Raw genomic sequence first — 27,820 nt, 5'->3', positions numbered from 1 at the left:
ATTTTAATAAGAACACAGCTTCTATTGTAGAATTGGCTACTTTATTTGTGCAAAATTTCACGCATCTTCTTTGGAACATACAAAAGTGTATGAAGTTGAAAACGGTGACCACCACAGCAAGAACTTCAGAAGAAATAATTAAAAAAAACCCTTTGGTGTTAAGACTATAACAATGTAGAGTTATAAGTTAACAATAAACATTCACATCTCACTGCTCAAAACTAACAAACTCATAAATATACAACACGCGCACACACACACACACACAAAAAAAAAAAAAACACTTAAAAGTTGAAGCTTTATTACCAGTGTTTATAGACTTAAAAGAAAAGGATAAAAGGAATGAAAAATTCCATTCAAAGACTGGCAGTCCCTTGGATCCTCAAATGTATGAAATTTGTTTAAAAAGCCACGTGGCAATCAGAGTCATGTCCATGATGACTGTCAATGGAAAACTGCGTGATGGCCCATTGCATGACTTGGTGAATCAGTGCCATCATTCTGATCAAGATGGCATGATTAGTCAGTGTGGTGTCAGCTCTTATGACTTGGTGACTTGTTTAAACTAATATGACATATTGTGTTGGGCGCAGGTAGGTGGGTGCTAGCAGCACTTATAGTTTTGAGCAGTCTACTGTTAGGAACACTCTTTGCCACCACTTTTAACCGTTTCTTAAGACGCAGGCATGCATTCACACCTACAGACTACCTAATTTAGCAAACGTGATGTGATGTATAAAATCCTCTATGGGGTTAAATATCCCCTGGGTACCGGCCAGTGCTGTCAAAGAGTCTTATTTTAGTAATCTTTAGGCACCAATAATCATCCAAATGACCCCCATTCCGGAGTGGTAAAATGTCCTTTCTTCACCACCACCCTGGTGCAGAAAATCTCCGCTGGGTGGTAGCATCTTTCACCCTGTGTCACAGGGGCTAGACAGGGGGCTGCCCATTGTGCCGGAGGCCTGCGTATGGCCAAAGCAGCTGCTGGATGGTCATCCAGGAATCCCCTGTCCCCACAGGAGCAGCATCCACTGCTGGTTGCATCACCAGGCTGGCCAATAGCGCCAGGAGGCCTGCAGGGAATCACGAGGCACTGCATATTAATATCCCATGTTGTGTTGACTTAAACAACTATGCAGGAGCTTGGCTTAGATGATGACGATGGACTCTAAAGGTGTGTAATTTTTCAGACTTTTAGGTGTGTGTCATCTGTCAAATACAAGTTTTCAATCTAAGGTTAAAAAAGCAAACATGAACTAATAAATATCATACAATCTACTATTGATGGGCTGATTGTACCTGCCAGCAACACCACCATGGCTAGCCAAAGCCAGAGCCCTCTGCTGCCTCTGGCCACAGCTGCTGCTGCAGCTGCCCGGGAAGACGTCAGGCTATGGGACAGAGATTGGGCCATTCCTGGGTCTGTAGACGTAGGGCTGAAGGAAGGGCTTGGACTGGAGGAGAGCAAGGGAAGGTAATGAAATGTTAGCACAACATGATAGTCAGGAGAGCTGAGTTGGATGGAAACTGAGAAAAGGCTCAGAGAAAACCAATAAGTTACCAAAAACAGCACAGTGGGATGGGAGTAAGTCATCACAATGTCTTAATTTGAATAGCCAACACTTTCTAGTGTCATTTCTGGTAACTTATGCAGTGAATGGCAGAGAGAGAATTAGTAGCAGCTTGGTGTAGTGTCGAGCTGGCTTTAATGAAGCGCATTTTATCTCAAAGACACAAAACCATTCACATCATCAGCATAATGAAAAAGCAGTCAATTGGTGTTTGCATGGAGGTGGATTTGAGCAATGATTAGTTAGGCAAAGGCAGCAGACAGTTTTAGCCTGGAATATATCAAAAGTAGGAGTGCTGCTTCAAAACACTTTGCAGTCATAAGAAACGGTGCAATGTGGTGTGTCAATCAAGTGTCCTCTGATTGGCACTCCTACCTGACACATACAGGCCTTTTGCATGCATTTCTTGTTTTTTTTGGACAGAGACAAAAATTCAAAAGCACTTCCCACTTTGGATCCTGCTCCCTACATACACACTTACAGCATAACAAACAGTTCATCCTGACTCCTTAGTGATGTGGAGGAAGGAAAAGAGGAAAGGAAAGTTCAACAACACATTTGCACAATGTACTCGGTTGCTCCACATATATAGTACAAGTGTAGCAGTTTGCATTTCAAATTGTTAACTTGGCTGAAAATGTTAGTAAATGACAACAACCTTGGCATTGCAGAGTTTGAGATCCATGCATGAAATCACAAAGCTTCGGTTGACATACACTGATCACAAAATTAGTTTATAGCCGAAGGGAAGTGTCAATTTTTTGCCCTTGAAGTATAAATGCTCTGTAAACAAGACAAGAAGCTGCTGCGACCCTGGAGCAAAGAAGAAGGTAGTCCAGCACAGGCCCATGTCATGAAAGAGTTTCATCACTTAGGAGGTTCCATACACTCACCCAGTTTTAGAAAACACCAGTGTGAGGTGGACATTCATCTAGTTCAGGAAACCTTTGACACTTGGTTTTGTGTCTCCAGAATACACAATATAAATTTCATTACAATAAAGTGAGAGGCATTGTGATTGCCACAATGCCACAAAGAGGGGGCGCTGCCAACTGTGTCCAAGCTACAAATACAGATGTGTGATCTCTGTAGTGCTTGGTTCACATTCAGCCTGCAGTTTGCTGCTGGAGCCTTTGTACAGCTAAGTGGTGAAACTCTCCCACTATGCAGCTAGCCTCTTAGCTTCGCTGGCTGAAGATGGTGCCAGAGTAGGCCAGTAGTGGGTATTTGGTTGGACTAACGTCTTAAGGGGCAGAATGAGGGAGGTGAGTTTGTTGCCCAGCTCACTGAGGCTGGACCTCCTCCTCCCTGCCACCGGCTGCTCCTTCTGTTCGTCCTCCGACTGGCAGTCGGTGTTGTCGCGGGCCATCCTGTGGGCATGCGTGAGTCAGGCATTCACAAACACACTGTTCAGTTGCGCATTCAAAAACAAACATGGCTACATCACCCAAACCCACTTTGTGCGTGCACATGCCATGCACACATGTACATTTCATGCACACACAGACAATCAAAAGCAGCCAGAGGAAAACACCCCGAAAGATTCAATGATCTACATTCAATTGACATAGCGCTAACTAATTTCATTTAATTGCTCCTTAATTGTTCCTCTTTATTTCAAATTTCTTACTCGATATTTCACACAAAGAAAAAACATGTGATAGGACAATATCACAAAAGGCTGTAAGCTTCTGGTACACACGTCCCTGTGCGAATATGAACCAGATGTGCAGATGGCTGCCGTTTGGGTTGACTCAGTAAATAACATTGCTGTTTTGAGTGTGTTCAGTTTCTAAACATCACCCTTCACATCATTACAGTTTATGTCCAACAGTCACTGTGGTAAGGGGAACCAGACCAAAGTTAGTCAAATAAACTTGACCACTGTTCTCCGTCAGCATATGTCACACCAGAAAGCAGCCATCTTTATGCACCTGTGTCCACTGTCAAAGAGATTGCATGACGCAGCCAGCGTGGCATCCTTCTCCATTGTATTTCTTACCCCTTCATCATGAGAGAGGGCTCTTCAGTTTCAACCCAGGCCGCAGAGCTAACAAAGCGTTTTAGTGGAGGGCGTGCCGTGCTCTTCCCTGCCACAGTCCTGGAAACCACCATTATCACATTGATGCACAACAACAACAACAACAACCTTCATATCATTGATTACCGAGCCTCTGTGGTTTGAATGACACCACCACAGCCAGTAGGTTCCCTCACTCCAGAAGCAATGTGGGTTTGTTCCAAAGACAAAAGTAAAAAGTTTCGACAGTCTTTTTACTGTGACCACACATAAACTAAATCTTGCTTGACTATTTGACAGACACATACACAGACACAGACAGACACACAGACGCAGACACAGACACACACGCTTACCATGGGGATCGCCTAGTCAGTCTCTCTGTTTCAGTCTCTGAACCGTCTTGTGATTTGGGCTGTGTTGGGAAAAACAAACAGTTTGAGCCATGATCATGTAAGCAAAATCACTCCCTCTATCCACATTTTCTTTTGTGCTTAACTTTGACACAACTTTGCAACTTGTTCAAATTCCAAACCCTTCACTACAGATATAACAGCTCTTAAACCCGTTTCAGTTTACTTTTTTTTTGCCCAGAAATTTCTAGTTCAACCGCTCCAAAAATGTTATCCTTTCATAGCACTGATCTATTGACAAAGACACTTTGAAACCCTGTTTGACAGAAGATATGCAATAATTAGTTGGAGCTAATTAATATGCACAGATGAATTGTTATCACAGCATTTGTAACAACTGACACAAACATGCTCTGTAGTGAAATAAGATTAGATGAAATTTTATATTCAAGTTTTAAAACATCAAAAGTTTTCAAACCTTCATGGGAATTTTTTAAAATTTGAATCAGTCTGGCAAATAGAATATGGAAAACCTCTGGAGGGGATCAAAAAGGTGCTGCTGCAGCTGTCATGTTGTGTTGGCAGTATCGTCCTCACCATATCAAAGTGCATGTTGCCTGTACCAGAGCGAGGAATTGCTGCTATGCTAACCCGCCGGGCTGACGACTATTTCCATGGGGGACGGGGGGGTGGAGTAAAATAAAAAAAACAAAAACAAAACAAAACAAAACATCAATGCGTGTGGACATAATTAAAAAGCAATATAAGTCCTGTGCAACGGAGAATGAGATGGTATGAAACTCACCTTGTAGTATTGTGACGATGACTGCTTCTTCCCACGGAAGTCATCTGGAAAGATGAACACAATGTATACTCTGCACGAGGTTTATCACATCAACATATGCTCTACATGTAAACACAGCAAAGACATGCACACAGTAGAATTACAGGGTGTAGTTTTTATTCCTCTGGTTATCCGTCATACATTAATATATCCAAGTAATAATTCATATTGGCTTTTTGTATGTTAGGATAACAATAATTGTTGGAATGGTATAGCAGGAAAAATAGAATCTGATTGTATGATCTGATATACAGTATGTGTCCGTGTACAGGACTAACAACCTCTTTCAGTGTGTGATCCAAAGGACCTCTCGTTCTGCATCAGCGTTTCTCTCAGCTCCAGCAGCTCAGCGTGCTCCTTGGTGTACATCCTCCTTAGGTTCTCCACATGCTGAATCATTACTTCCACAGCCTTGCCAATCCTACTCTCCTGAAAGTCATGCACAGGAGACAACATTGGATTATCTTGCTCAACTCAGTCACAAGACATTGCAGTTTTTTGTGTGGCTGTCCCAGCTAGGGCTGTTCACTGACTTTAGTTCATACTCTGCCCACCTGGTGAATAGCTCCTAGCATCTCAGAGCGGCTGGACACCCTTGTCATTGACTGGATGAGGATATCTAGATTCTTCTGGAGCCTCTGAATGATCTCCATGGACTGGTTGTCGTCATCACATAAAGGAATCAAAGCCTGGGAGAAAGTTTAGGATGGAGGAGGAAATTAGAAAATTGACATATAGAAAATGGTATCAAAAGAATCCCGCTCAAGCATGAGTCTTGACATGTTAAGATGGAAAATCAACCAAAAACAACTTGCAATTTTCTGTGTTTTTAGCTTTTAAACAAAGACTCAAAATAGGAAAAGTGTTTAGGAAAAATTAAAGAGCAATACAAGAAATGGTCAGTCATATGTCATCAAAAAGTGAAGAACATACTGATGTGAGAGTAAAAAGTTGATGGGACCTGACAAAATAAAGCTCCACAACCAGCTAATGAAGCAGAACTCCATCCAGAGAGTAGGACAGTCAGAGACATATTCACACTGACCTGCAGTAAACCCTGGCAGCTGGACACCTCCCTGCGGACGTTCTCCTCAGCCAGGTCACGTGACCTCTCTTCCAGTCGCAGTCTCTTCTCCAGCGTGAACATGTCGCACTTGAAGCCTAGTGACAGACGCTGGAACTCCGCCTAAAAGCATGACAAGGATTCTTGACTCTTAAGCATTTCAAATTGGAGCTAATTGTTAGACAAAAAGAAACGATGGCAGCATATTCTGCCTGACTTGGCCATTTCTACAAGATCTATGTTTGATAAAGATTCCATAGTCAAAGCTAACATTATTGTACTGGCAGAAAAATAAAAACAAATCATTTATGAGACTGACTCAATATATCTGCAAGTTGATGCAAATCATACCTGATAGACACAAAAATACCAGAAGACTGTCCTTAAAATAGGCCTTTAAAAACCAAACATTTAGTTTACTCATCATCAAAAGACATATCGTGGCGAACAAACCTCAATCTCCTTGTCAGTTGGTGATAGGCTGCAGATGAAGAGACAACAGTTAGGGCTTGCTAAATGCACACATGGGCAATTATACATTTGAGCATTAAGTTTGCTCTCTATGATAATCTGGTGCCTCACCTGTTCCTATCCTCTTTAAATGAGCCATTGGTGTCAGCGATCGGTGACGTCTCATCTGGAGGGAGAGATGACAAGCTCATGAAGTTACCCAACAAAATGGTCTTAGCACCATAGAGCATTTCTATTATCTCATCAAGGCAGCAATTCAAAATGAACATACAATTTCGTCAGGAGAGAAATTTTGTTTAGCAGAGAAAGATATGGTATAAACTGAGTATTATAATCACACATACATTCCTTCCCATTGGCCATGCTGGTGTCACTTTGGTCCTCCTGAACTTTGGGCTCCTCGCTGGCATCTATGCTGTGTGACAGCTCCTGCAGGGTCCAAGCAAACTTTACTGTGTCTGCCTGCTTCTTCTCCTCCTCCTGCTCTCCTTTCAAATCTGATCCCTCCATTCTCACAGCCACATCAACATCCATTCTGTTCCCTGCCTTCTCCTTCAAGAGTTTTTACATAATGAAGGTGAGTTGTGTGGGTTTAAAATAGCTGCCAGTGCAGTTGACTTGACTCTGAATTATGTGATCTGAGCAGAGTTAAAATGAAACTATGCACTGCCTCCCTTTCTCCAGCTCTCCCGCTCCTCTCTCTCTCTCTCTCTCTCTCTCATAGCTGGATAGACAGCATTTCTCTTTAGATCAATGTCTTGCTCAATAATGAGCAAAAAAATTAAAAACAAACTTTGTCTCTCTCTTTTTTTTATACACAGCTTTAAACTTTGCCCAATAAGAATTGAAACCAAAATCGTAATAATATCTTACTTAATCATTTTTTGTAATACCCAACAATACCTCCCAACTCTACAGTTAACAGAATTCTAATCCTCATTTTAGCTTTAAAATAATCACTAATCAGTAAAACACAACTGGAATTACAGTTACATATATCACAAATGTGTTAACCACTATATATGAAAACTGAGTAAATAACATCTGCTCTGCACAAAAGCTGCAATTGTCTGAATCCCTTGTTATGTGGGATATTGCATCTAACAGTCAGTGGCGGATGAAGTAGGAGAAGAGCAGGTCTTACCAGTTCCCTTTTATTTTTGCCAGAATCCTTTTTGGCTGCCTTCTCCCCTGATTGGCTGGGGTCAGAGGTCATGCTGCCCATACCGCTTCCTGATTGGTGGGCGTGTGTGAAGGATGATCCTGACTGAGGAGAGCTGCTGCTAGATAAGGTGGTCGCTCGGCTGCTGTTGAGCTGGTCTGTCCCTGGAAGGAAGAGTTGATGTGTGGGTGGTCGAAGTTGCACATAGATGTGAGGAGGCATAAATAAACAAACAGCTTTGAAATATCACATTCTCTCTTCATCTCCTTCATGCACACTGATGTGATAGTTTTTCATCAGACCTGCCATGCTGGATACTACTGTTGAAGCTTCAGCTGTGCTGTCCTGCACACTTTCCTCCTCCTCCACCAACACAGGTAGCAAGCTTGTGCTGAAAATCACACAAAGTGTACCATTACATAATACTACAGCTTTTGCAAAATACAAATCTAACCTCATCATTGCTACCCCCCCCCCCCCCCAAAAAAAAAAAAAAAAAAAAATCTAACTTTTAAGGTTGATACAGAGAAAATCCTTCTATCTTGACTCTGTTGGATGGAAATCTGCGAGGTCAAAAGGTTTCTTGATAGTCACTCACCTGTCCTCCGCCGCGGATCTGTCTGCCAACTGGTCCTGGCTCAGGCTCTGAGGTGGACAACAAGGGGGGGGGGGTGAGAAAATGACAGGTGGCCTTGGAGCATATTTTCTGTCCCACATTACAAGAAATGGTCAATGATTAAAAGGCACATGACATGTACCTGTCCCATGGCAGTGAAATGCTATCTGAGCTGAGTGTGGACGAGAAAAGATTGGGCTGATTCTTTATATAATATGGAGCTTCATGGAGAGCCCTGCTGCTCTACGAGTGTGTGTGTGTGTGTGTGTGTTGCTGAGAAGGGTGCTTGAAGAACACGTTAACACTGGCATAGTGCTAAGTAGTGGAGGCGGGCTGTGTGCATACACAGTTGTGTGAACACACACACACACACGATGAGGCAGCGCGATGCAATAGGATATTGTATAAGTGGTGAACATAATATCAGTTTTGACACAGCTCAAAAAAAAAAAAAAGGACATTACATCACAATCTCACTAGACAAAACCTCAGACTCTGCTGAAGCTAAAATAAAACTTTACAAATTATTTAACCATTAAATGTTATCAGATTTGTCTCCAACACATTATTTCTAAATTTAAAGTTATGGTCTACCTTTATTTTTATTTGTTAAAAATCATCCAGTCCTACAGCATGTTGTGATTGCAGGTCCTTGTTATATCTTTGCTGAATAATACAACAATATTATTTCTCCACATTCATGTTCAAGGACATCATCTTGGTTATGTCATTGGTATCATGAATACTAAAGTATTTAAACTGAATAAATACTTCTCACGCTGGCACAAATATAAGTTCACACTATCCCCCCCACCACAATTATAAAATTAACATTTCAAGAGAGAGCCTATATTCTCATAGGAAACTTTATACTCATTGTATAAATAAAGTTACAATTTGACTGCAAATATTTTCCGTTTACTGGCTGAAATCCATTTTGGAAAGGACTTCTAGGAATGGAAAAGTGCATTGTGTTGATATATTGATACAATCAAAGCAAACCAGCTTGTCTTCCTGTGCTTCTATTTCTCAGTGTGGTGTTGGGAGTCCTGAATGACACCTGCATGAAGGAGACTAAAGAAAACTGCTGATCAATCTCTCTGCAGGCCACAAAGCTGGCTGTGGGAAACACCATGACACTAGTGATTCAATAAAACCTCTCTCTGTTCTAACATGAAAATGGAGCTAGCCCATATGATGCCGGGCACAATTATCAAAAAAAAAAAAACAAAAAACAAAAAACAAAACAACAACCAAACAACAAAACCTTATTGTATCCCGAATCACTACTTCAACTCAGCACCATGAAAACTTCCTCCAGTAGGAAACATCATATTGGATCTTCCTCCTTTGGCAACAGTTCAGAGAAGCTGTTAGTCCCATCAGTCAATAGATACATCAATACATCTCAGTTCTCTCCTTTCCTAAAGGACTCCACCCTCTAAAACCCCACCACCCCACCACCACTGAAACCCCCGCCCTGAAAAACCCAAAAATCAACCCACACATTTTTTCACACTTTTCTTCTCACCTACAACTTACATGAAGAAGCAGAAATAAACTGAAAGAGAGGAGGTCAGAAAAGAGGAAGAAGAGACCAGATGAAGCCGTATTCTCTCATGCACAACACTTCCCCTCTGATACTAACCTTAATACGACTCATGTCTCCTGTGCTCGAGTCAGCCTCGCCTTCTTTCTCTTCGGTTACCGTGTGGTCCTCACTGGCTGGCTGGGTGCTGACCCCAGATGAGAGGTCAAAGATCAGCTGTTAACTTCTATCCTTTTTCTCATTCTGGAGTTGCACTTGAACAATTTCCTAACATCTAATAATCCAAAGCTGTTAGATAGAGAGCTAGAGATGAGGAACAGCCTTTAGCTCTTTGTAGTTTGACTGCGTCTATGCAAAACATGGCTGAAGTGATACTAATTAGCCTGGACACTCCTCCCACAGGACAGAAAACACCCATTTGACTAGCAAATATTTACCAAGTCATAGGGAAATTACAGAGTTCTGTAAAATAATGGCTTTAGCTATGAGAACTATTGGCATTTATAAGACCTATCAACTTCAAATCTACCAGGAATTGTTTACATGGCAATGGAAATTAGTAGGGATGCCAGTTGAGGTTATTTGGTAGCAGTCATCCATAATCCGTTTTCTGACTATGGAGGCTTCTTTTTGTGCTTATTTGTTCATTACTCTTGAAATGTAATAGTAACTGGAAAAATGCATAAAAATAAAAAATATGAAATAATAATTATATTTAATCAGCCATCTCTTCACCTCTTGGTGCATTGCCATTGTTGTATAAACCTTCTGCTCTTTTTTGCCATTTGTTGTGGCATCCTTTGTTTTGGAAAATCCTGTTTTGTTAATCAGATATGATTATATCAGATGTGTCATCGGAAACCAGACAGTATATTTAGAAAGACTTCATGGAAAACCTGCTGTGTAACCCATCAAATACCACAGCTCTTTATAGAGTGAGCGCTGACTCACTCTGGTGAAGCAAAAACATAATGTGAACTATATTTTCAAATTCATCGGCAAATTCTACCCCACCCACAGACAGGCCAATGCTGGCCAGCAAGGAGAACACCAGCCAATGTATCGGTGCATCCCTAATATTTATGGCAATTAACACCATAAAATTTAATTGCATGATTTAAGTCACTATTCAGGCCACTATTTGGAAGGTCAAGGATTCAGTTCCTGGCCTGGGCCAATGCCCTTTCTGTGCAGAGTTGGCATGTTCTCCCTTTGAGTGGTTGTTTGTCTCTGTCTGACTGTGTGTTGGCCCTGTGATGGACTGGTGACCTATCCAGGGTGGCCCCACCCTCACCCAAGGTGAGCGGGGATTGGCTCTAGGAGCCCCCCGTGACCCGGAAATGGATAAGTGATAATGAATGAAGTGACTATTCATTACTCTGCTTTTGAGAAAATAAGTCCAGTACTTTGATTACATGCTAAGTCTATGCATATACATATATACAAACACACACACAATGTTTTCACGTACCTCTCACTCTGGGTAATGATCTCATCTGGTGCATGTGATCTGCTGTCAGGAGGGACCACCTCAGTTGCTCTGGAGGGGGGGTCCCCAGGTGTGACTTTATGGTCATGGTCAGATAAATTGCTCAAATGTTGGGCTGGACCATTAGAGTGAGAGTCTGCAGAGACCGCTGCATCTGGTGAGACAAAAGTTCGATCTCAATTTTTTTTTTTCCCCTAGTGTCCAAAGTTTGATGGTTAGTGCAATGCAAGATAACAGATCGTTATGCTATTGATTGGCGCAATTTACTGAGTTCCCACCACACATCAGTTCAACATGGTGTTCAAGAATACATTCGCTTTTATATTTCACGTGCCAAAACACTACTTGAACACTTGTTAGCATCTGAGAACATTTCTCACTTCATACAGGTCACATGAATATTTCAGATAAGCCCTCATGGGTTTCTGTCTCAGCCACATGTTTAATTTTTTATTCATTATTTTGTCTGTCTGTGAATAAGCAAAAAATGTGAAAAATTTTATTTGAAGTAGTTAATAAATAACTGACTTATCCAGTTAAAGTTGTGTCTGGCTTGATGTGATCATAAATGATGCTACAAGCAGTAATGCAGTTGTTTCCTTATTAAGTACATACTTTACAAAGCTGCCATGCAGTTCTGGATTCATTAAGAGCAAAGGTGGTGTTAATTCTGTGAAATTTCACATTTGACCTTTATCTCGCATGATTTAGCAAAATCTTATCTCCTCTAAACACACAACATACTCAGTGAGTCAGTACATGACTCACTGAAGTAAACCAGTAGAAAAGCAGAATAACAGAGTACAGAAAAAAAAGAAAAAGCTAAACAAAACTGAAAGATAGTGAGTGATAGCGAAAAAAAAAAAAAAAAAAAAAAAAAAAAAACAGAGAGAGAGGGAGGCGGAGGTCTTACTGTTCTCTGAGTGGGACAGATCAGGGAGAGCATCCGCCTCTGGGTGTCTAATGCTGACAGCTTGTGAGTGGGCGCTCAGTAGCACTGCTGTCTCCTTCTGAAAATGCACACACGCATAAAGAAAAATATGGATAAGTATTCAAAAAGGCAAAAGGATGAAAATGTCAAACACACACTAACCATGTAGCAAACAGCAGGCCATCAATGAGTCAATAAAAATAAATCTTGGTCATATAGGATGGAAATTTGTAAGTCAACAAAATCTAAACACAAAGCATCACTGATGGGTTGCTCTCCAAATCCCCTCACTAAAAAGCCAATCTTCCTCATACTGATCCACTTATATAAAAACTTTCACACTGACTGCTGAAACCGTGTAGTCATTAAATTTAATGGTGAGGACAGTAAGTGATAACCATGCATAACATCCAAGATCAGAAAGTGATAAAAGACTACAGCTATGCAACATGTAACATGCAGGTTTTCTGTAAGAATTCTATGTAAGGATGCAGAGAGTGTCAGCTCAACTATACAGTCTTTTGCCTGTGAGGAGAGATTGTAAATAATTACATGTGAAGAGCCATTTGTTAGGCAAATGATGGAAAGAAGGGGAAAAAAGTTGATTAGCTAAGGGAGTAGATTGAGAGAGAGGCTACAACAGTGTTGTGTCTGCAATATCCTACATTCTATAAATATTTGCATTTGTGTAACACTCAAAAGGAGCATATCATACACACTGGACATTAATGGCAGTTTTGAAGTATTCCTACCTTCCAGGCAGTCATTCCTTCCCATTTGTTAGAGAGATGTAAGAAAATTAACATGCAGAAACCTAAAATAGTCCATCATGGTGGATTCAATGGTTTTTAAAGCCCTCCTTGTTTAAAGTGCCTTCAAGGATATTCCCCTGCTGACATTTGAAACTCTGAACTTTAATATGCAAGAGCATATTTGACTGCACTAACAGGAAGAATGTGCAAAGTAGTCACTGCTTGTGACTGCATTACCATACAAGTGTGAAAAAAAAAAGTGTGACAAGTGTGACAAAAGCTAAGACTAAATGCAAGCTGTAAGGATGTGATCATCTTGTTTCAACCAAATTTTCATTTTTGGTATAATAACTATGGTTAAGTGGATGATTAATGTACCATAACAGCCAAATGTAGTCTTTCCCTTGCAACGGTTACTCGTAAATGAAAAAAATGTGTTCTGTCTGTTCTGCTTCTTGTTTACAGGCCATCATGCCTGGCAGTTGCCTAGTATGTCTATCACCAGCTACTTTTGGTTGTTTCCCGGGCTAGTGAGAGAATCAAACCAGTAAAGTGTTAGTCACTTCTAATCAATAATCAATCACAGTGCTATGATTCAGAGGAAGTCTTGTGTTCCCTGTGCAGCCCAATTGAACTTAATCCTTTGCAACAAACTCTGGCCTCTTTAGATATATTCAGTATGCCAGTTGCCTTGATCTGCAGTTTAAATGTTTAAAAATCCATGCGCTCAATGAAGTTGTAAATCAATGACAGAAACTTTTGTACCGACTGTTGATGACTGAAACATTTGGTGAATTAGACTTGATCTTGATTTTCCAAAACTTGTATTAAGGAAATAACAACTCATCTTTGGCCTTGTATCAAGTTACATAGTTACACAACTTTGCTTAGCAACAGCCCACAGGGAAGGAGAATCATGATTGAATTTATTCTGAAATGGTACGCCTGGCACTTGAAAGAAGTCTACTTGTCTTCGTTTTAAGGCAGGCAGAGTGCTCCATTTATAACAGCCAAGTGCAAGATTTCAGCCATTATCCACTTAATACTTTTTAAGGTAACAGATCCTATAGACAATAGGTTGACATTTAGTTGGAATTTACTGATAAGTTAGCGCTCAAATGCCACGCAAACTTGGTGAGCATCTTTTATCATCGTTGAACATACACCTCATCCTACAGTAACAACATTTCATTAGTTCATGTTACCTGTAATGGCTGAGAGTTCACCTCTGGCTCTGAGTCAGCGCAGACTGCAGTCTCTGTGTGTCAGATAAAGGGGAAGAAGAGGAGAACAATAAAATATGAAATAAATAAATAAATAAATAAATAAATAAAAAAGCTCTTCTCTAAAAACCCAGACTCTTGTATCATTCATCTACAGAGGTTAATAGACCCCCCCCCAAAAAGCAACCCCACCTTTTACCATAAAAGGTCAGACTGTCTATTTTACAAGGCATTGTGCTGAGGGAGGGGCATAGGGATTAAAATAGTGTGCATGGCTAAGGTGCCATTAATGACCACATTTGTACTCTAGTTTTCTTTCTTCTTGCCTGGCCAGCCACCCATGCAGGCAGAGGAATGGGGGATTACTGAACTCCCTTCAGGGACTCAGACCAATCTTACACCTGGCCATAGAAGGGCCTTGAGGAAGAGACGATTTCATGTATTGTGTTGACACGTACACACTCCCTTTCCCTCACACACAAAAGCTTTAGAAGCTCAGGGCCATAACAACCATAGAAGGCAGGGGTCTACTTCCAAGGGCCTGTGAGAATGTATCCTTACAGATAGTGAGTTTTAGTACTGTACTTGTACTTCAGGGGTGACTGAGTACCCTGTGACTCCTATGGATTACAGGGGAATAATCCACTCTCTCTCTCACTCACGCACTCACGCACGCACGCACGCACGCACGCACGCACGCACGCACGCACGCACGCACGCACGCACGCAAACACGCAAACACGCACACCAACTTAAAGGTTGGTGTAACCAATAATGGTTGGAGGTGGATAAAAGTTATAGCTTGTTTGAAAGCCACGGCAACAGTCATATACCTACTTATTGAGATAATATAGACATATAGTATAGCCTTGGCACACAAATGTAATAATTAATGAAACTACTTTTTTTATAATAATATTAGGCTTAAGAAATCTTTTTTTTTTTTTTTTACATTGAAATTATTGTTTTAATATTGTCTCTTTCATATTGCTGGACATATTAGCTCACATTCTTACCACCAGATGCAAGCTCAAGGCTTATTTTTTGCTTTTAATCCTACCAAATTTGATCTAAAGCTGGGAACATGGTGCACACAGAGGTCACACCAGGGCTAGGAAAATATTAACTTACATTCGGCCATATTTGGTGTTAAGAGGTTCCAGTCTGAGCAAATTCTGCTCCATACTGGATATTAATGGCTCAAGGAATAACATTTGAGATTATTCAGGAAAAAAAACAAAAAAAAAAACAAAAAACATCTATAGGGAGTGGTTTACTGTTGAGATGTTGGTGCATCCACACTCACCTTGGCTCTCACCCACTGTGCCCATCCCAGCCTGTGCTTCCCCAGAGACAACATACAGAGGCGTTGATGTGTCCCTGGCCTCTCCTGCTGTATCCACCACCATCCATCTCTCTTCCCCATCCTCCTCTTCACGTTTGTCTGTTAATTTATCCACTGTATCCTCAGGCCTGCTGGCCGTTTGCCCTTCCTGCACCCGGCAGTTCCTCTCAACTAGTTCATTCTTCAGGAAGTCTTGGAGGGCAAACTCCTCATCCCAGTCCAAGTCCCCATCTCCAGTCTAAAAAAAAGAACATAGAAAGAAAACGGTACGTAAAACATCCGTATAGGTGAGATGGAAAAAAAACTGCTCACATCACACTAAAAACCGCTTACTAAGTCACGTAAATACAAATAAATAAAAGTTAATTTAAGTACAAACAATGTTTGGTATAGCTCTGGGTAAAAACAAAGTGTGCACTCTATTATTTGCTGAGCACAACCTGGTCACTGTGTGACCACCTCAGCACAAGGCTCATTATGGTTTCCAGCAAAACAATGGTGGTGTAGAAATGTTCAAGCATGTGCTGGTGCATTTTGTGTGAGGTGGCCATGTGTGGTCACACTTCACACACATGCGCTCACTCACGCACACACACAAACACACAGTCCCTCTCTGCTACCAGATACTCCATCTGTCTCAATAAAATATGAGCTCTGGCACTGCACACTAAGTAAACCAAATCATATATTTTAATAGTGGTAACTTAATTGTAACATATACAGTTAAATTATTAAAATTGAATGCATTGAATGCACCTGATTCAACTTTTTCAACCCAATGAACTTGAACCCTTTCAGAAGGTGTAATGGTCTTAAGTTAAAAAAAAAGAAAAACAAACAAACAAACAAAAAAAAAAAAGCTAAAACAAACAAAAAATGGATACTGACTACAGATCAGGAATACTAGAAAATAGTGAAAAGAAGTAGCTGCTATTTATTAAATATAGCTCTATAGATTTAAACTTGGTTCCTTTTTTCTCTCTCTAACCTCTTCCTCTGGTGCAGGTGTCTGGCATGAGGCCTCTCTGCTGTCCTGGGGTGTCTTTAGCTGCTCAAGCTCCTCACACAGTTGTCGTTTCTTGTTCTCCTGCTCCTGCACCCTGCATACGATGCACAATCATGGGACTTAAAAACAGCTGAAAGATTATTTATTTGGATAGAAAAATGTGGAAAAACATCCATCCAAATTATCAATGTAGTCTTAACTGTCCATAGAGTTAGAAAAAGACAGGCAGAGAGATTTTGCAAGACAGCACAGTGGACATACTGTACCCAATCCGCAGGCCCATGCAGTGTCCCATTCTGTTGCCCAGCGTGACCAGCACCAGTTCTCCGACTGGTCCAGTAAGGATTCTGTCACTTCAGTTTCTTTGATCCAGTCCCTACCTGACCCAATAATACACCCAGAGTCTCAGATATGTACAGCAAAATCCTCAACCTAGCCCCGTCCAACAGTGCAGTCTATATTATTCCCAAACACTCCAGAACATGCCATACAGCTTGATCCACAATGAGCTCTCCGGTTTCAGTAAAAATTTTTCACTCCCTTACAATATTCAAGCTCCTGAGTTCACTGGGTCAACTGAACAGCAGTAAATCCCAGCTGGACAGCCTGACCACTTCTCCCTCTCTTGTCTGATAGTGCACCACACCGGTGCCGTTATATATCCAAAGGGGATGTCCATCTCCATGAACACACACATATAAACAGACGCACACATACTACAAGAAAAACCCAACCTCACACAGTCAGATTGAAGTCTACAAATGGCCCCAACCCAAATGTAGAGAGGTGGGCCCTTTGAAGTCATTGAGATCCAGATGACTGACACTTCTTTCCCCCACTAGGTACAACTGACTAGCCAATTGAGACAGAGTGCTGAAGAGCAGTGCTAACCACCTCAGAGACACTTGCAGAAGCCTGATATTTAGTGGCATGCAAGGCAGTGCTCCAAAATGGAAGAAACTGTATTGGTGCAAAAAATCCTCTTTAGCTCTGCCCAGTATTTTTTTTTATTATTATTTCATTAATTCAGGATTATGTCGCATTCAAGATCCCAGAAAATCCTCTGCAGGCATTCTAACAACATTATTGAAAAAGCTGTAGACTTCTGTACTCATATGGACGAACTAGCCAACCTAGATATATCATTTTAAGGCTGTAGTTTATAATAATCACGTTGCTAGATTTAGCCCACTTTTGGCTCTCTTCCTTTTTTTGATGTCGGTTTTACACTGCCTACTCTGGTTTATTTCAACCAATGAGATCACTCCTGCAAAGAGCAACTCTGCCTCCAACAAATGTTTTTCTACCTTGAAGTCAAGTTGTCTTTAATTAGCCAACACAACATTCAATCCATCCAGCTCTCTCCGGTATTTCACTTTCATTGTACAATGCTCTCATAACAACCTTACTCACTTCAGTGTTCAGCAGCTCACAGATTTCTGACTACCCACTTCTTTTTACACATAGATTATAGATTCACAAAGCAGTACAGATGACAAAAATCTTCTCACCTGACTGAAAGGTGAAGAATTTCGGTGCGGGACCTCCTCATGTTACTGGCCATTTTGATCAGCTCCTTTTCCAGGGAGTCTGTGTATTGGGCCAGTTGATCCAGGCTGAGGGCCCAGTCTGCCCTCCTCGCGTCCAGTTCGGCCTGCACAGTCTGTGGGAAGACAGAGCCAAAGGGTCAGCCTCTCGCTGGGTTGAGCGGATGCAAACTTTTGCACAGCCTAAATAACTGGAAGTCTTTTACACCCCAATAAGGTCTGACACCTTACTGACAAAATCTTTCCCTGTCAGCCAGCACACTGAAGAACCAACAGTAGACAGCCTTGAACTGGTACAGCTCTGCTCCACTAATGTTTTCTGTCTCATTTGGTATGTTTACTGCTGTATGGCAGTACGTGGCTAATGAATGCAGAGTGGCAACAATGCAGGAGGGGGGGGGGGGGGGGGGCGAGAGATACAGAAAGTCAGAGTGAGGGAGGAGGGGAGAGTGGGTTGTGTTCATGGTACAACACACTGACTAAACAGCTCTGTTTGGATGGGGCCTGTTGAAGAGTTATATAAGTGAGAAATCTCCAGAGAGAAGAGATAGTGGGTGGGAAAGAGAGCAATAGCAGATAGATAGAAAAAAGAGCACAAAAGGTAGAGGGAGAGGAATATCGAGATCACATTATATAATTTTGTGATTCATTTAAAGAAAAAAAAAAAAAAAAAAGTAGTAGCATTGCCCTTTTCAGCCTTAAATCAGTCTGTAGGCATACAGTATGCAAACACAATGGTGTACATGGGTACCAAGAGGGCAGTATCTTTTGCCGTTGAACAGTCAAAACAAAAATTCAAAGTGTGCATGAAAGTGTGTGAGTATCTGACCTGAAGACCGGTGTCTTTGTTGCCCTCTTGCTGTGTGAAGTTATCCAACAAGCCTCTGACTGTAGATAAGACAGAGTCTGTTTCGCCCCTGAAATCCCTTTTCTGAGAGGCATAAAGATGGATCAGAAAAGCAACATGTTTTTACATACTACATATATTCAGAAACCTAATGTGATACTCAAATGTAAATGTAGTAAATGTGCCAGAACGAAAGTTGACTGATACTTTACTACACAGAAAATCTAACAAGTAGCTGAAGGTTAGTTTAAAGGTTTGTCTAGTCTGAATCTCTAGTGTGAGTCATTTCTCAACAGTAACCACATTGTGGTTCATGCCAAACACTCTTTTGTAAATTATTATCACCTTGTAGCAGCCTACAAAAGCAGTTACAGTTAGAAACTCGACACATTTGCTGCCTTGCAAACAAGTACATTTGAAAGTTTGATTGAAACTAAATTAAAAAAAATAAAATGTTAAGTTTGTGTATAAAATTATCTTTAGCAAATGGAACTGAGAAGCTGGTTTTGTGATGAATGAGATTTAGATGTTCAAGATTAATTCATATCTCAAATGTTACATATAAAACACTTTATACAAGAAATGAATGAGACTATTTTATAGACTCTATAGACAAGATCAAGTCATCACAGGTCAAGTTTTGGTTACCAGTTTGTTTAACAAGCTCCTGAACTCTAGGGCCATGTGTTCAGGACTGGGTCCCTGCAGCATCAGCAACACCTCCCTGTCCAGTGTCTCATCAAGTGGAGAGGCAAAACTCATAGTAGTGGACAAATGGTCAACTCCGTGGGGAGTCTGGGGGAGACAACACGAAGGAGCGAAAAATGCATAAAGCACAGCTTTGATCAGCCTATCTATTGCAAAGACCATGGACATGTGTACCATGTGTAGAACAGCAGCTAATGTTTGGACAGGGCTTTGTATTGTGTGCAGAATATGTGGGAAGAGCCACAACTTGCAGAGAAAAATCCTTCAGCGATTAATCACCTTCCTGTGGGCATAAAAATTTGTGGAATCGCAGTTGGTATCGAGGGCACTAAACTATACTAAACTAAGCTGAAATTACATAACACTGCCATAACAATGTCTGTCTGCTGGAGAGGTCATTTGGTGTGAATATGCTATGATTTAGTTTAGGAATAACACAGAGAGGGAACAAATTGGTTGTCAAATAAAATTAGAGAAGAAGGAAAAGATGATTAAGAGACAGGAGAATAGGAGCAAGGGGGAAAGAGGGGGGAAAAGAAAATTGGGGAAATGAGCAAGACAACAAGAATAAGGGAGTGCTGACCTCCAGTGGTGACTGTGCCAGAGCCAGTTCTGTCTGAAGGGATCCTGAGGTGCTCTGGTTCAACCTGTAGGCCACTGACAGGGACAGGCCGCCCCTATGAGAGGTGAAGCATATACATATTTAAGGCATTATTATAAAGAATTATTAATAAGAAGAATGAAAAAGACTGGTAATGTCTACATCTTTAATTGTGTTTTAACCCTCAATGCCAACACATGAAGTTCTTCCTCCCAGGCCGTTGTTGGGTTACTTACCCAGCCAGGTCTGGATACATCATCTGCATCTGGTTTTCCAGCTTGTTTTTGTCTGCTCTCAGTAGCTGTAACCAATGACAAAGGAACCAACCATGACTCAATCTGTCCCATTAGATGCTCAGAGACAAAGCATTCTCTATAACCACCACAACAAAGCTGTGAGCTACCAGCTGTACAAGTGGAAGCCCAGCAGGTTATTAAATTCACACAGCTGGTTGTCACAATTAACAAACTAACACCATACCAATATTACAGTCTAACATTTTACCAGGTTCATTGCCAATATTTAATTACCATATTGTAATATAGACTTCTTACAATGTCTTCCATAACACAAAAAAAAGAAAAAGATTTTATTTAACTGAAGGATTTTCTGCTGCTGTGCGCAGGAAATCTGTGAAAACCCACTTTGGGTGAAAAGATGGTTAAAGGAAAGTGGTGAGAGTGGAAAAAATGCTTTATAAATGGAATATAAAATGGCTACAATGGCATGATGGAAAACAAGCAATATGCTAAAAAGGCATCTCTTAGAGACTAATGGATGAAACTAGGGCCATTGATGCATAGAAGGTGAAATCAAGATTTGATGTTAGGTTCAGCACACTAACCTCTATGATGGAGGAGTATTCCTCCACCGCTGCATTCAGCTCATCTATTTGTCTACTTTTCTGTACAAGGAAGTAAAGGAGAGTTTGAGTTTGGAAAATGAAGAATAGGAAGTGTTTTAAACAATTTTATGTAACGCATGATCCAAATGCAACAAATGGCAAAAGCATTGCATTGACAGTAAAACGGATAGTAAAACAAAATACGGCACTGACCTCAAGTATCACAGCTTCCTTTTCACCAGCAGCAGCATCAAAAGAGTGAATTTGGACCTGAGGCCAAGGAAAAGAACAGTTACATAACAATATTACAGAACCAAAATGGGATGGCAGTACAGTTGACAGCATGTGACAGATTTTAGGTGGACAGGACATTTTGTGAGAAACAAAGGAAGAAATACATTCAAAAAGCCTGAGTGGATATATGGCAAAATAGCTGAGGGACACCGTGTGAAAGGAGGATGCAAAGCAAAGGAAGTAGATAATATATCAGCACTAAATGCAATAAAGATTCCGGAAAGATAATTTAAAAAAAGGTACCTGAAGGTTGGCGTTTATGTCACACAGCTCTGCTATTCTCCTCTGAAGCTCATCTGTCTCCATGGTGACCTTGAAGTTCTGAGGAGCCATCGGAGGGGAGAGGGGACACCCGTTCACATCCTTTCATGAACAGACTTCTAACCATTTACTCTCTGTAAGCTACCTATGAATAAGTGAATGCTTCTGCTGCCCTGTAAAGTCAGTCAATTGATTTCACTTTCAAGTGGACAAAAGTCATCTTTACATGGTGAGATACCTCTTCTTGAAGAGAAGCAATCTTGCCGATGAGACTCTGGTTCTCTCTTTCCTGAAAGGGAAATAAATCAACCTACAGTCAAATTACAAACCTACCAAATATATAAGGAGGAAAACATTTTTAAATGCATGTGTTGAATATGGAATTGAAAGGAATAGCTTTTACAATTTAAACATAATTCACCATTGACTGGATATCAATGGTGAATAAGAAACTGGGGCATCATTTCAATTACCTTTTTTTTTTATTTTTATTTTTTTTTTTTATGAAGAAGCCAGAAGGTTGTTTATAAAATGTTGCAATGCAATATGCATGCATGCAGAAAGAAGATATGGTTTATCCAAATGGTGTCAGTAACAGCTACTATGAGTAGCACATTTTGAATAAACCCCTTCTAGCAAATCAGACACATGCATGTGAGCAGAATGTACTTTTATAGCTCCTCTATGTGCTGCCTGAATTCAACTGACCACATGTTTGCTGTGTGCGGAGGCGCGAGCTCTTCCTTCCTCTGTGAAGCTCAGAGTTGCCTTCATCTCCTCCACCTCCTCTTTCAGCATCTTCTCTTTCTGTGCTAGCTGCTGATTACTGTGCAACAGGACAAACATTGATGAAAGTCAAAAAACCACAGCATGTTACAGTGAATTTGCACTTTGTATGAAAATGCTTCTTACAGCCTGGCCTGGTTGCGCAAATCCTCGTTCTCTTCTGCCAGCTTCTGGTTGCTGTCCTCCATGCCCTCAACGACTTGCTTCAGCTTCCTCACCTCTTCCTGGAGTTTTTGGTTACTCATCTGAAGGTCAGCAACACAATACACCAGCTCTGACGTTTCACTGAGGGAAAAAACATTTATAAAGCATAACACAACTTAGCTATATTGATCAAAGGCATTTGTGGGTGGTAAAACACACGCATGATATGACCCATTTATGGAAACAACATTGCTATTGCACACATTACTTACAATTCTGCTCTGGATGCCTCCCCTCCAAAGGCCTCCAAACTTCCCGAGGTCATATTTAGCAGCATGGACCTTTTGGCTAAAACACACGTTACACATTATTAAAGCTTCAGGTTTATCTAAATTATAAATGTGTACAACACAGGGAAATGTAAACCAAATGTGTGTTTACATAGTACATTTACCAGAAAGGCTGTCTCTGAGTTTGACTGAGTCTTGAGTGATGTCATCTGTTGGCTCCTCCCTGAGATAAAACAGACAAATATATATATCAAAATATGCAAGACAGGTTACTTTCATGATGTCTTGCACAAACTTGCTATGTAATTAGGTGTTACTCTGGGACTTTGTGTGTTTGTATGCGTTTCTAACGCAGCAATGATTTGTTTACTGTTTTGTGCCTGGCACACTGAGTACCTCCCTGGCTGTACTACAAAGATGGCTTGCTCTGTGGTGCAAAAGCTTATTTCACTTATACTAGTGTGTAGTCAGCTGCTTTGGGTGATTCAGAAACAAGACACATCATCATTAAAACTGGACAAGACTGCATCAAAAGAAAGCACGTTTCTTATAGGGCATTAAACCTGTCTTGATTTATAATATGGACAGTTTTAAAGAAATTTTTTTATTCAATTTCAGCATGGGTCCACATCACTGCTCAGCATCTTGCAAGCCACTTCAGCTTATAAAAGCCCAGAAATCAGATGTTTCAGGTTTTTCACTCAAAAAGTTATCATAGTGTCATATTTAATATTTAAATTGTCTTTTTCTCTCAAAACTTATTCAGAGATCAAGACATCTGAAACACTGAACTCCCAGACAATTGTAATTTCACGCCTGCCTTTACCCAGTGTTGCGACAGTCATCAATCCACTCCCGCATGACTGCGTGGTATGTGTCCAGGTCTATGGAGACATCTTTGTGTTCTGGATCCAGCATGTTGCAAAGTTCCTCCAGTCCACTATCTTCTGTGCTCCGACTTGTGGTGTGTCTCAGATAGTCAACAATGTGAGATACATACACTTTACCTGGAAGAGGAAAAACGATCTTACCTAAAATACAAACTGTGATGATCGTGAGTTTTTTTTTGATGATGGGTATGGCGTGATTTTCTTTTTCTATTTGTCTATCTGTACTGTTTATTTTCCTCCCAAAACTTCCAACGCTCCACAATAATGCTGACACACTGTGTCTTCAAATGTTGGTTATAGGGTGGGTTGTAAGCAGCACAAGTAGTAACCATAGTGACAATGAAAATCACAGTTGCAGTGGGTTTGGTTTGAAGTCTTTGGTCAGTTATCAAAACAGCGTCTACATTTCAGCTCAGACACAAATACAATCGATGACAACATCTGTGACCATAATGAGTGTATAACTGATATACTGACATATATGATATACTGATATACTGACTGATATAACTGATATAACTGACCACACAAGGGTAGAAAGGAATTTGATACATCTTCCTGGCGATCCATGCTGAACCTATATAATAATGATAGTAAAAAAAAAAAAAACCTATTTCATTTGACTTAATTTTACAAACTGTCTGCCCATTCACTACTCACTTCCATTACTCATTCCATGATTCAGACCCAAAGGGAAAAACCTGGCCCAATCACTGAAAGAGAATCAACGACTGAGGAGACTACAACCTAAAACGCAATTAAATCCAGTCGTGAATATAAAAGGGCAAAAGTGCCAGGAGTCTTCTTAAAAAATGAAACTTCTTGAAAATCTGGAGGCAAAAAAAAAACAACAAAAAAAAAAGAAAAAACACTTATCCTCCCTACTTCTTTTAAGATTTGGTATCCCATACCTCTGCTTCACAAGACTGTTCACTTCAGAATTCAAGACAGAAAACAGAAGTTCCTGCACCGCAGATAAGGAAATATTAAAAGGTCTTGTGCTGGCCCAAGCCCAGAGGCACAAATGGAAGACAAAGACATCATTGAGACTGTAAGACCGTTTGGAACGGAGGAAATTACATCCACAAAGAAAAAACACAGTGACCGTGTCCTCATTGACAAAACTATAATTAATCATTACGCTGCTGCAAACAACTTGTTAGAGGACTCTGTGTGCTCGGGAGCATGCGTAGGTGCGTGCACAAGTGCATACATGTGTGTGTGTACGATCTCCTACCTCGACGCTGGGTATCACAGGCATGGAAGATGGTATCCAGCAGATTCTCCTCACAGATTAGACTAATTTCTGCCATATTCTCCTTCCTGCTCTCAGAGGCCACCGAGTTTCCTGAATATGAATATACAACACACACACACACACACAGTATTGGGTTGTGAAACAAATAGAGCACATGATGCATATTTCGTTGGGCACAGCAACCATTAAAAAACTACATAAGGCAGTTGAGAGATAAAAATTCATTAACCCCTGCTCTACACATCTTTGTTTACAACCTCATTTTAATACTATGTCAAAGTACTATTCAAATGACATTTTAACAGACTATAAACAGGACAGATTCAACCATTTGGCTCTTATCAAAGCTGAATATAAATAAAGGTAAAAGTCAGGTGGGCTGGTGTGTTCAGCTCTAAAGCCCTTGGGTAAATGTTTGTTTTCCCTGATAAATAATCCCGTTTTGCTGCAAAGCAGCTGCATTCCTTATATTCTTCTTCTAATAATTCAATTTAGTAGGTACTGCGAGAATCCCTATTAGGATAGTCCTTATAAGATTATACTTATGGTAATGAAAATATAACTACTAAACATTAAACACCCTTGTGGAATGGCAGTTCCAGTCTACAACGCTAATATGTATGCACAAGAATCTGCATTTTTCACTCTGGTGCCACTAACGAGGGTCAGACAAAACAATTCACTTAGTTTCAGAAAATAAAATCTTAAAAAAGTTCCACTTTCAAGCATTGTCCAGTTTTCAATTGCATCTCACATTCCTTATCACTAGATAAAGTTTGCTTAGCAAACAGAAAAACTCGATGGATGGGGACGTGGGGTCAAATGAATCCATTTTGTGCTCACTCCAACAGTAATCTCTATATCCCAGCGGGACAGAAGCGCCACCTTCCTACCTCCATCACCCATGGACAGTCTTTTCACAACAAGGGCTGGGTAGGGCAGCTCACACTCCGTCAAGTTTGTTGTGTCCACGGAGCAGAAGTTGAGGTTGTAGGAAAGGGTGCTGTTACTTGGCGTGAAGGTACGGGACAGAGGTGGGCTCCTGCTTGGCTTCTCGCTCTCAGGCTGCACTGACCGAGGTCCTCGTGTGAATGTGAAGTAAGGTGAGTCTTTGGACTGTCCAGTGGGTGTTGAACAATAACTCTGCCATGTCTTGATTTGTCTCAAATCACTGCCATCGGCACCTCTCCTCTCACCTAGAGTGCTTGTGATTGTGTATGTAACATTAGTTGGCGTGGGAGGGGTGGCCAGAGGCACAGATTGACCCAGACTGCTTCTTTGTGAGGCTGCAGAGCTCTGCAGCCCCATCCCTTTCTCCTTCACCTTCTCCTTTCCCCTCTCCCCTTCGTCTCTGTGGACAGCCTGTTTCTTCAGGATGGCTTCTAAGTTGTGTCTGAGGCCAATCTGGGGGCTGTCGTAACTGCTTGACGATAGCTTGGGAATCTGGAATGGCGAATTTGGCTCTCTGTCACCGCGCCACTGAATGGTCTGCAGTTTGCGGCAAATGCTGTCCACAGGGTTGTGTCGACGATTTGGCTGGGGCGTGTAATAATCCATGCTGCTGATGGCAGGGCTGCAGGGCTGACTTCCTGGCGTGAGGAAGGGCTGAAAACTGGAGACAAGCAAAAAAAAAAAAAAAAAAAAAAGGTTAAAAGTTTAAAGAGAAAACACACAAACATGTCGAGAAGGCCAAGGTCATCCTACTAGTAGATGACCGTAATGTTGTGGATAAGGGGCCGATCTGTTTAGGAAGGATTTCTCACTCAAATGACAGGATGAAGTCGCAAGCAAAGAATAGAGACCAGTACAGAGAAGCCAAATTTTAAAAATTTCAGCTATGAGATGATAAAAGCCATCAAACACAAAATAATTACTCCCAGATTTCAATAGTTATTATGTTAAGGTCTGTAAAACAAAGAAATGAAGGAGCAAGATGATGAGTAAAATAACAGGATAGTTTGATAATCCTGTTATTTTTTAAAGCACATACCCTGCAATGTGAGGGACCTGAACCGAGTTTACAGAAGGGGTTACACATGCAAACCTGCCCACAAGTTTTCAGATTCTAAATCCAGGCTTCTCGGGGAGAGAAAAATGAACATTTTATTTAGATTTCATTTAGATTCAAAACGTCACGTCCTTAAATTACACACAAAAGATACGACGCATTTAAAAAAATAAAACTCTTTTGCAGCCGCAGGTCCTAGCAGGTGAAAGCAACAAGCTCAAACTGGACAAAACGCCTGATTTCACTGCAGAATAAGGCACACTTAAAAAAAATAAATAAATAAATAAATAAATAAATAAATAAAGACAGACTAGATAAATGTCCGGCTACGACAAACACACCAGAGGCGCGTTTCAATTTGCGACTTGTGCACAAATACAAGTCTACACAAATATATGCACAAAAAAAAAAAAAAAAAAGACCTCACCTTGTTTAGTACTCTGACTGCTGGAGAACAGTGTTGTTGTTGTTTTTCTTTTATTTCTGTCGTAAGCTTAAAGCAAACATTGCCGTCCAAATGTTTGCTGAGGCGGCCGGTTGGAAAGCACAGAGCACGCGCGCAGGTAGACTAGAGCTGAGCGCTCGCGACCCGCCGAGTTAAAACTGGGGAGTGGGCGTCATGGCGGTAAAGTGAGGCAGCAGCCCCACCCTGAGGCCCCAGGGTGACACAGCAGCACCCATGGCACCCACACGACAGACAGCTGGGTGCTGCTCGGCCTCGGGGTCTGCCGTGGTGAGGTCAACACAACTTTATCATGTTAAAAATGAATAAAACAGAACTACAAACAACCTCCCGAGGCGACGGATACAATGACACCAATCTGGATGAGATAACAACACAAATAAGGACCAAAAATAATAATAATAATAATAATAAATAAAATAAAATAAAGTGAGAAACGTTTAAATTCCCTTTGAAATAGCGATAACCGTGCCAAGCAGGA

At 40.9% G+C, this 27,820-nt stretch overlaps 1 protein-coding gene across 2 annotated transcripts; it reads right to left on the bottom strand.

Annotated features, from left to right (window-relative positions):
• Nucleotides 1–22: 22 nt before the first annotated feature.
• lrmp (lymphoid-restricted membrane protein) lies at nucleotides 23–27,404 on the bottom strand. Of its 2 annotated transcripts, XM_029495476.1 has the most exons (39): nucleotides 27,304–27,404; nucleotides 25,762–26,480; nucleotides 24,848–24,958; nucleotides 23,547–23,727; nucleotides 22,885–22,943; nucleotides 22,703–22,778; nucleotides 22,413–22,571; nucleotides 22,209–22,326; nucleotides 21,739–21,789; nucleotides 21,483–21,560; nucleotides 21,159–21,215; nucleotides 20,946–21,005; nucleotides 20,338–20,402; nucleotides 20,084–20,177; nucleotides 19,441–19,587; nucleotides 18,775–18,876; nucleotides 17,910–18,061; nucleotides 16,381–16,492; nucleotides 15,354–15,630; nucleotides 14,030–14,082; nucleotides 12,055–12,151; nucleotides 11,124–11,295; nucleotides 9,752–9,839; nucleotides 8,086–8,132; nucleotides 7,790–7,878; nucleotides 7,470–7,651; nucleotides 6,670–6,754; nucleotides 6,437–6,491; nucleotides 6,308–6,335; nucleotides 5,837–5,977; nucleotides 5,346–5,480; nucleotides 5,073–5,220; nucleotides 4,753–4,796; nucleotides 4,545–4,613; nucleotides 3,951–4,009; nucleotides 3,577–3,675; nucleotides 2,816–2,944; nucleotides 1,303–1,457; nucleotides 23–1,076 (listed from the first exon to the last, which is right to left on the bottom strand). In XM_029495476.1, the coding sequence occupies exons 2-39, from the start codon at nucleotides 26,423–26,425 to the stop codon at nucleotides 934–936; spliced, it is 4,581 nt and encodes a 1,526-aa protein (XP_029351336.1). In that variant the 5' UTR covers nucleotides 26,426–26,480; nucleotides 27,304–27,404; the 3' UTR covers nucleotides 23–933. The 2 variants fall into 2 exon arrangements, with proteins under 2 accessions (XP_029351336.1, XP_029351337.1); XM_029495477.1 differs by lacking the exons at nucleotides 2,816–2,944; nucleotides 3,577–3,675.
• Nucleotides 27,405–27,820: the final 416 nt, after the last annotated feature.

This window comes from Echeneis naucrates, chromosome 23, assembly GCF_900963305.1.
Source record: "Echeneis naucrates chromosome 23, fEcheNa1.1, whole genome shotgun sequence".
NCBI lineage: Eukaryota > Metazoa > Chordata > Actinopteri > Carangiformes > Echeneidae > Echeneis > Echeneis naucrates.
The sequence above is the reverse complement of the archived record's forward strand: the minus strand, read 5'-3'. Positions and strand labels throughout refer to the sequence as shown.

Excerpts from the sequence above, each read along its gene's own strand:
- lrmp (XM_029495476.1), bottom strand. The coding sequence starts at position 26,425 with ATGGATTATTACACGCCCCAGCCAAATCGTCGACACAACCCTGTGGAC. Across the intron at positions 20,403-20,945 it reads AATACTCCTCCATCATAGAG|CTACTGAGAGCAGACAAAAA; the intron begins GTTAGTGTGCTG and ends CATTGGTTACAG. Across the intron at positions 20,178-20,337 it reads ATGTATCCAGACCTGGCTGG|GGGCGGCCTGTCCCTGTCAG; the intron begins GTAAGTAACCCA and ends CACCTCTCATAG.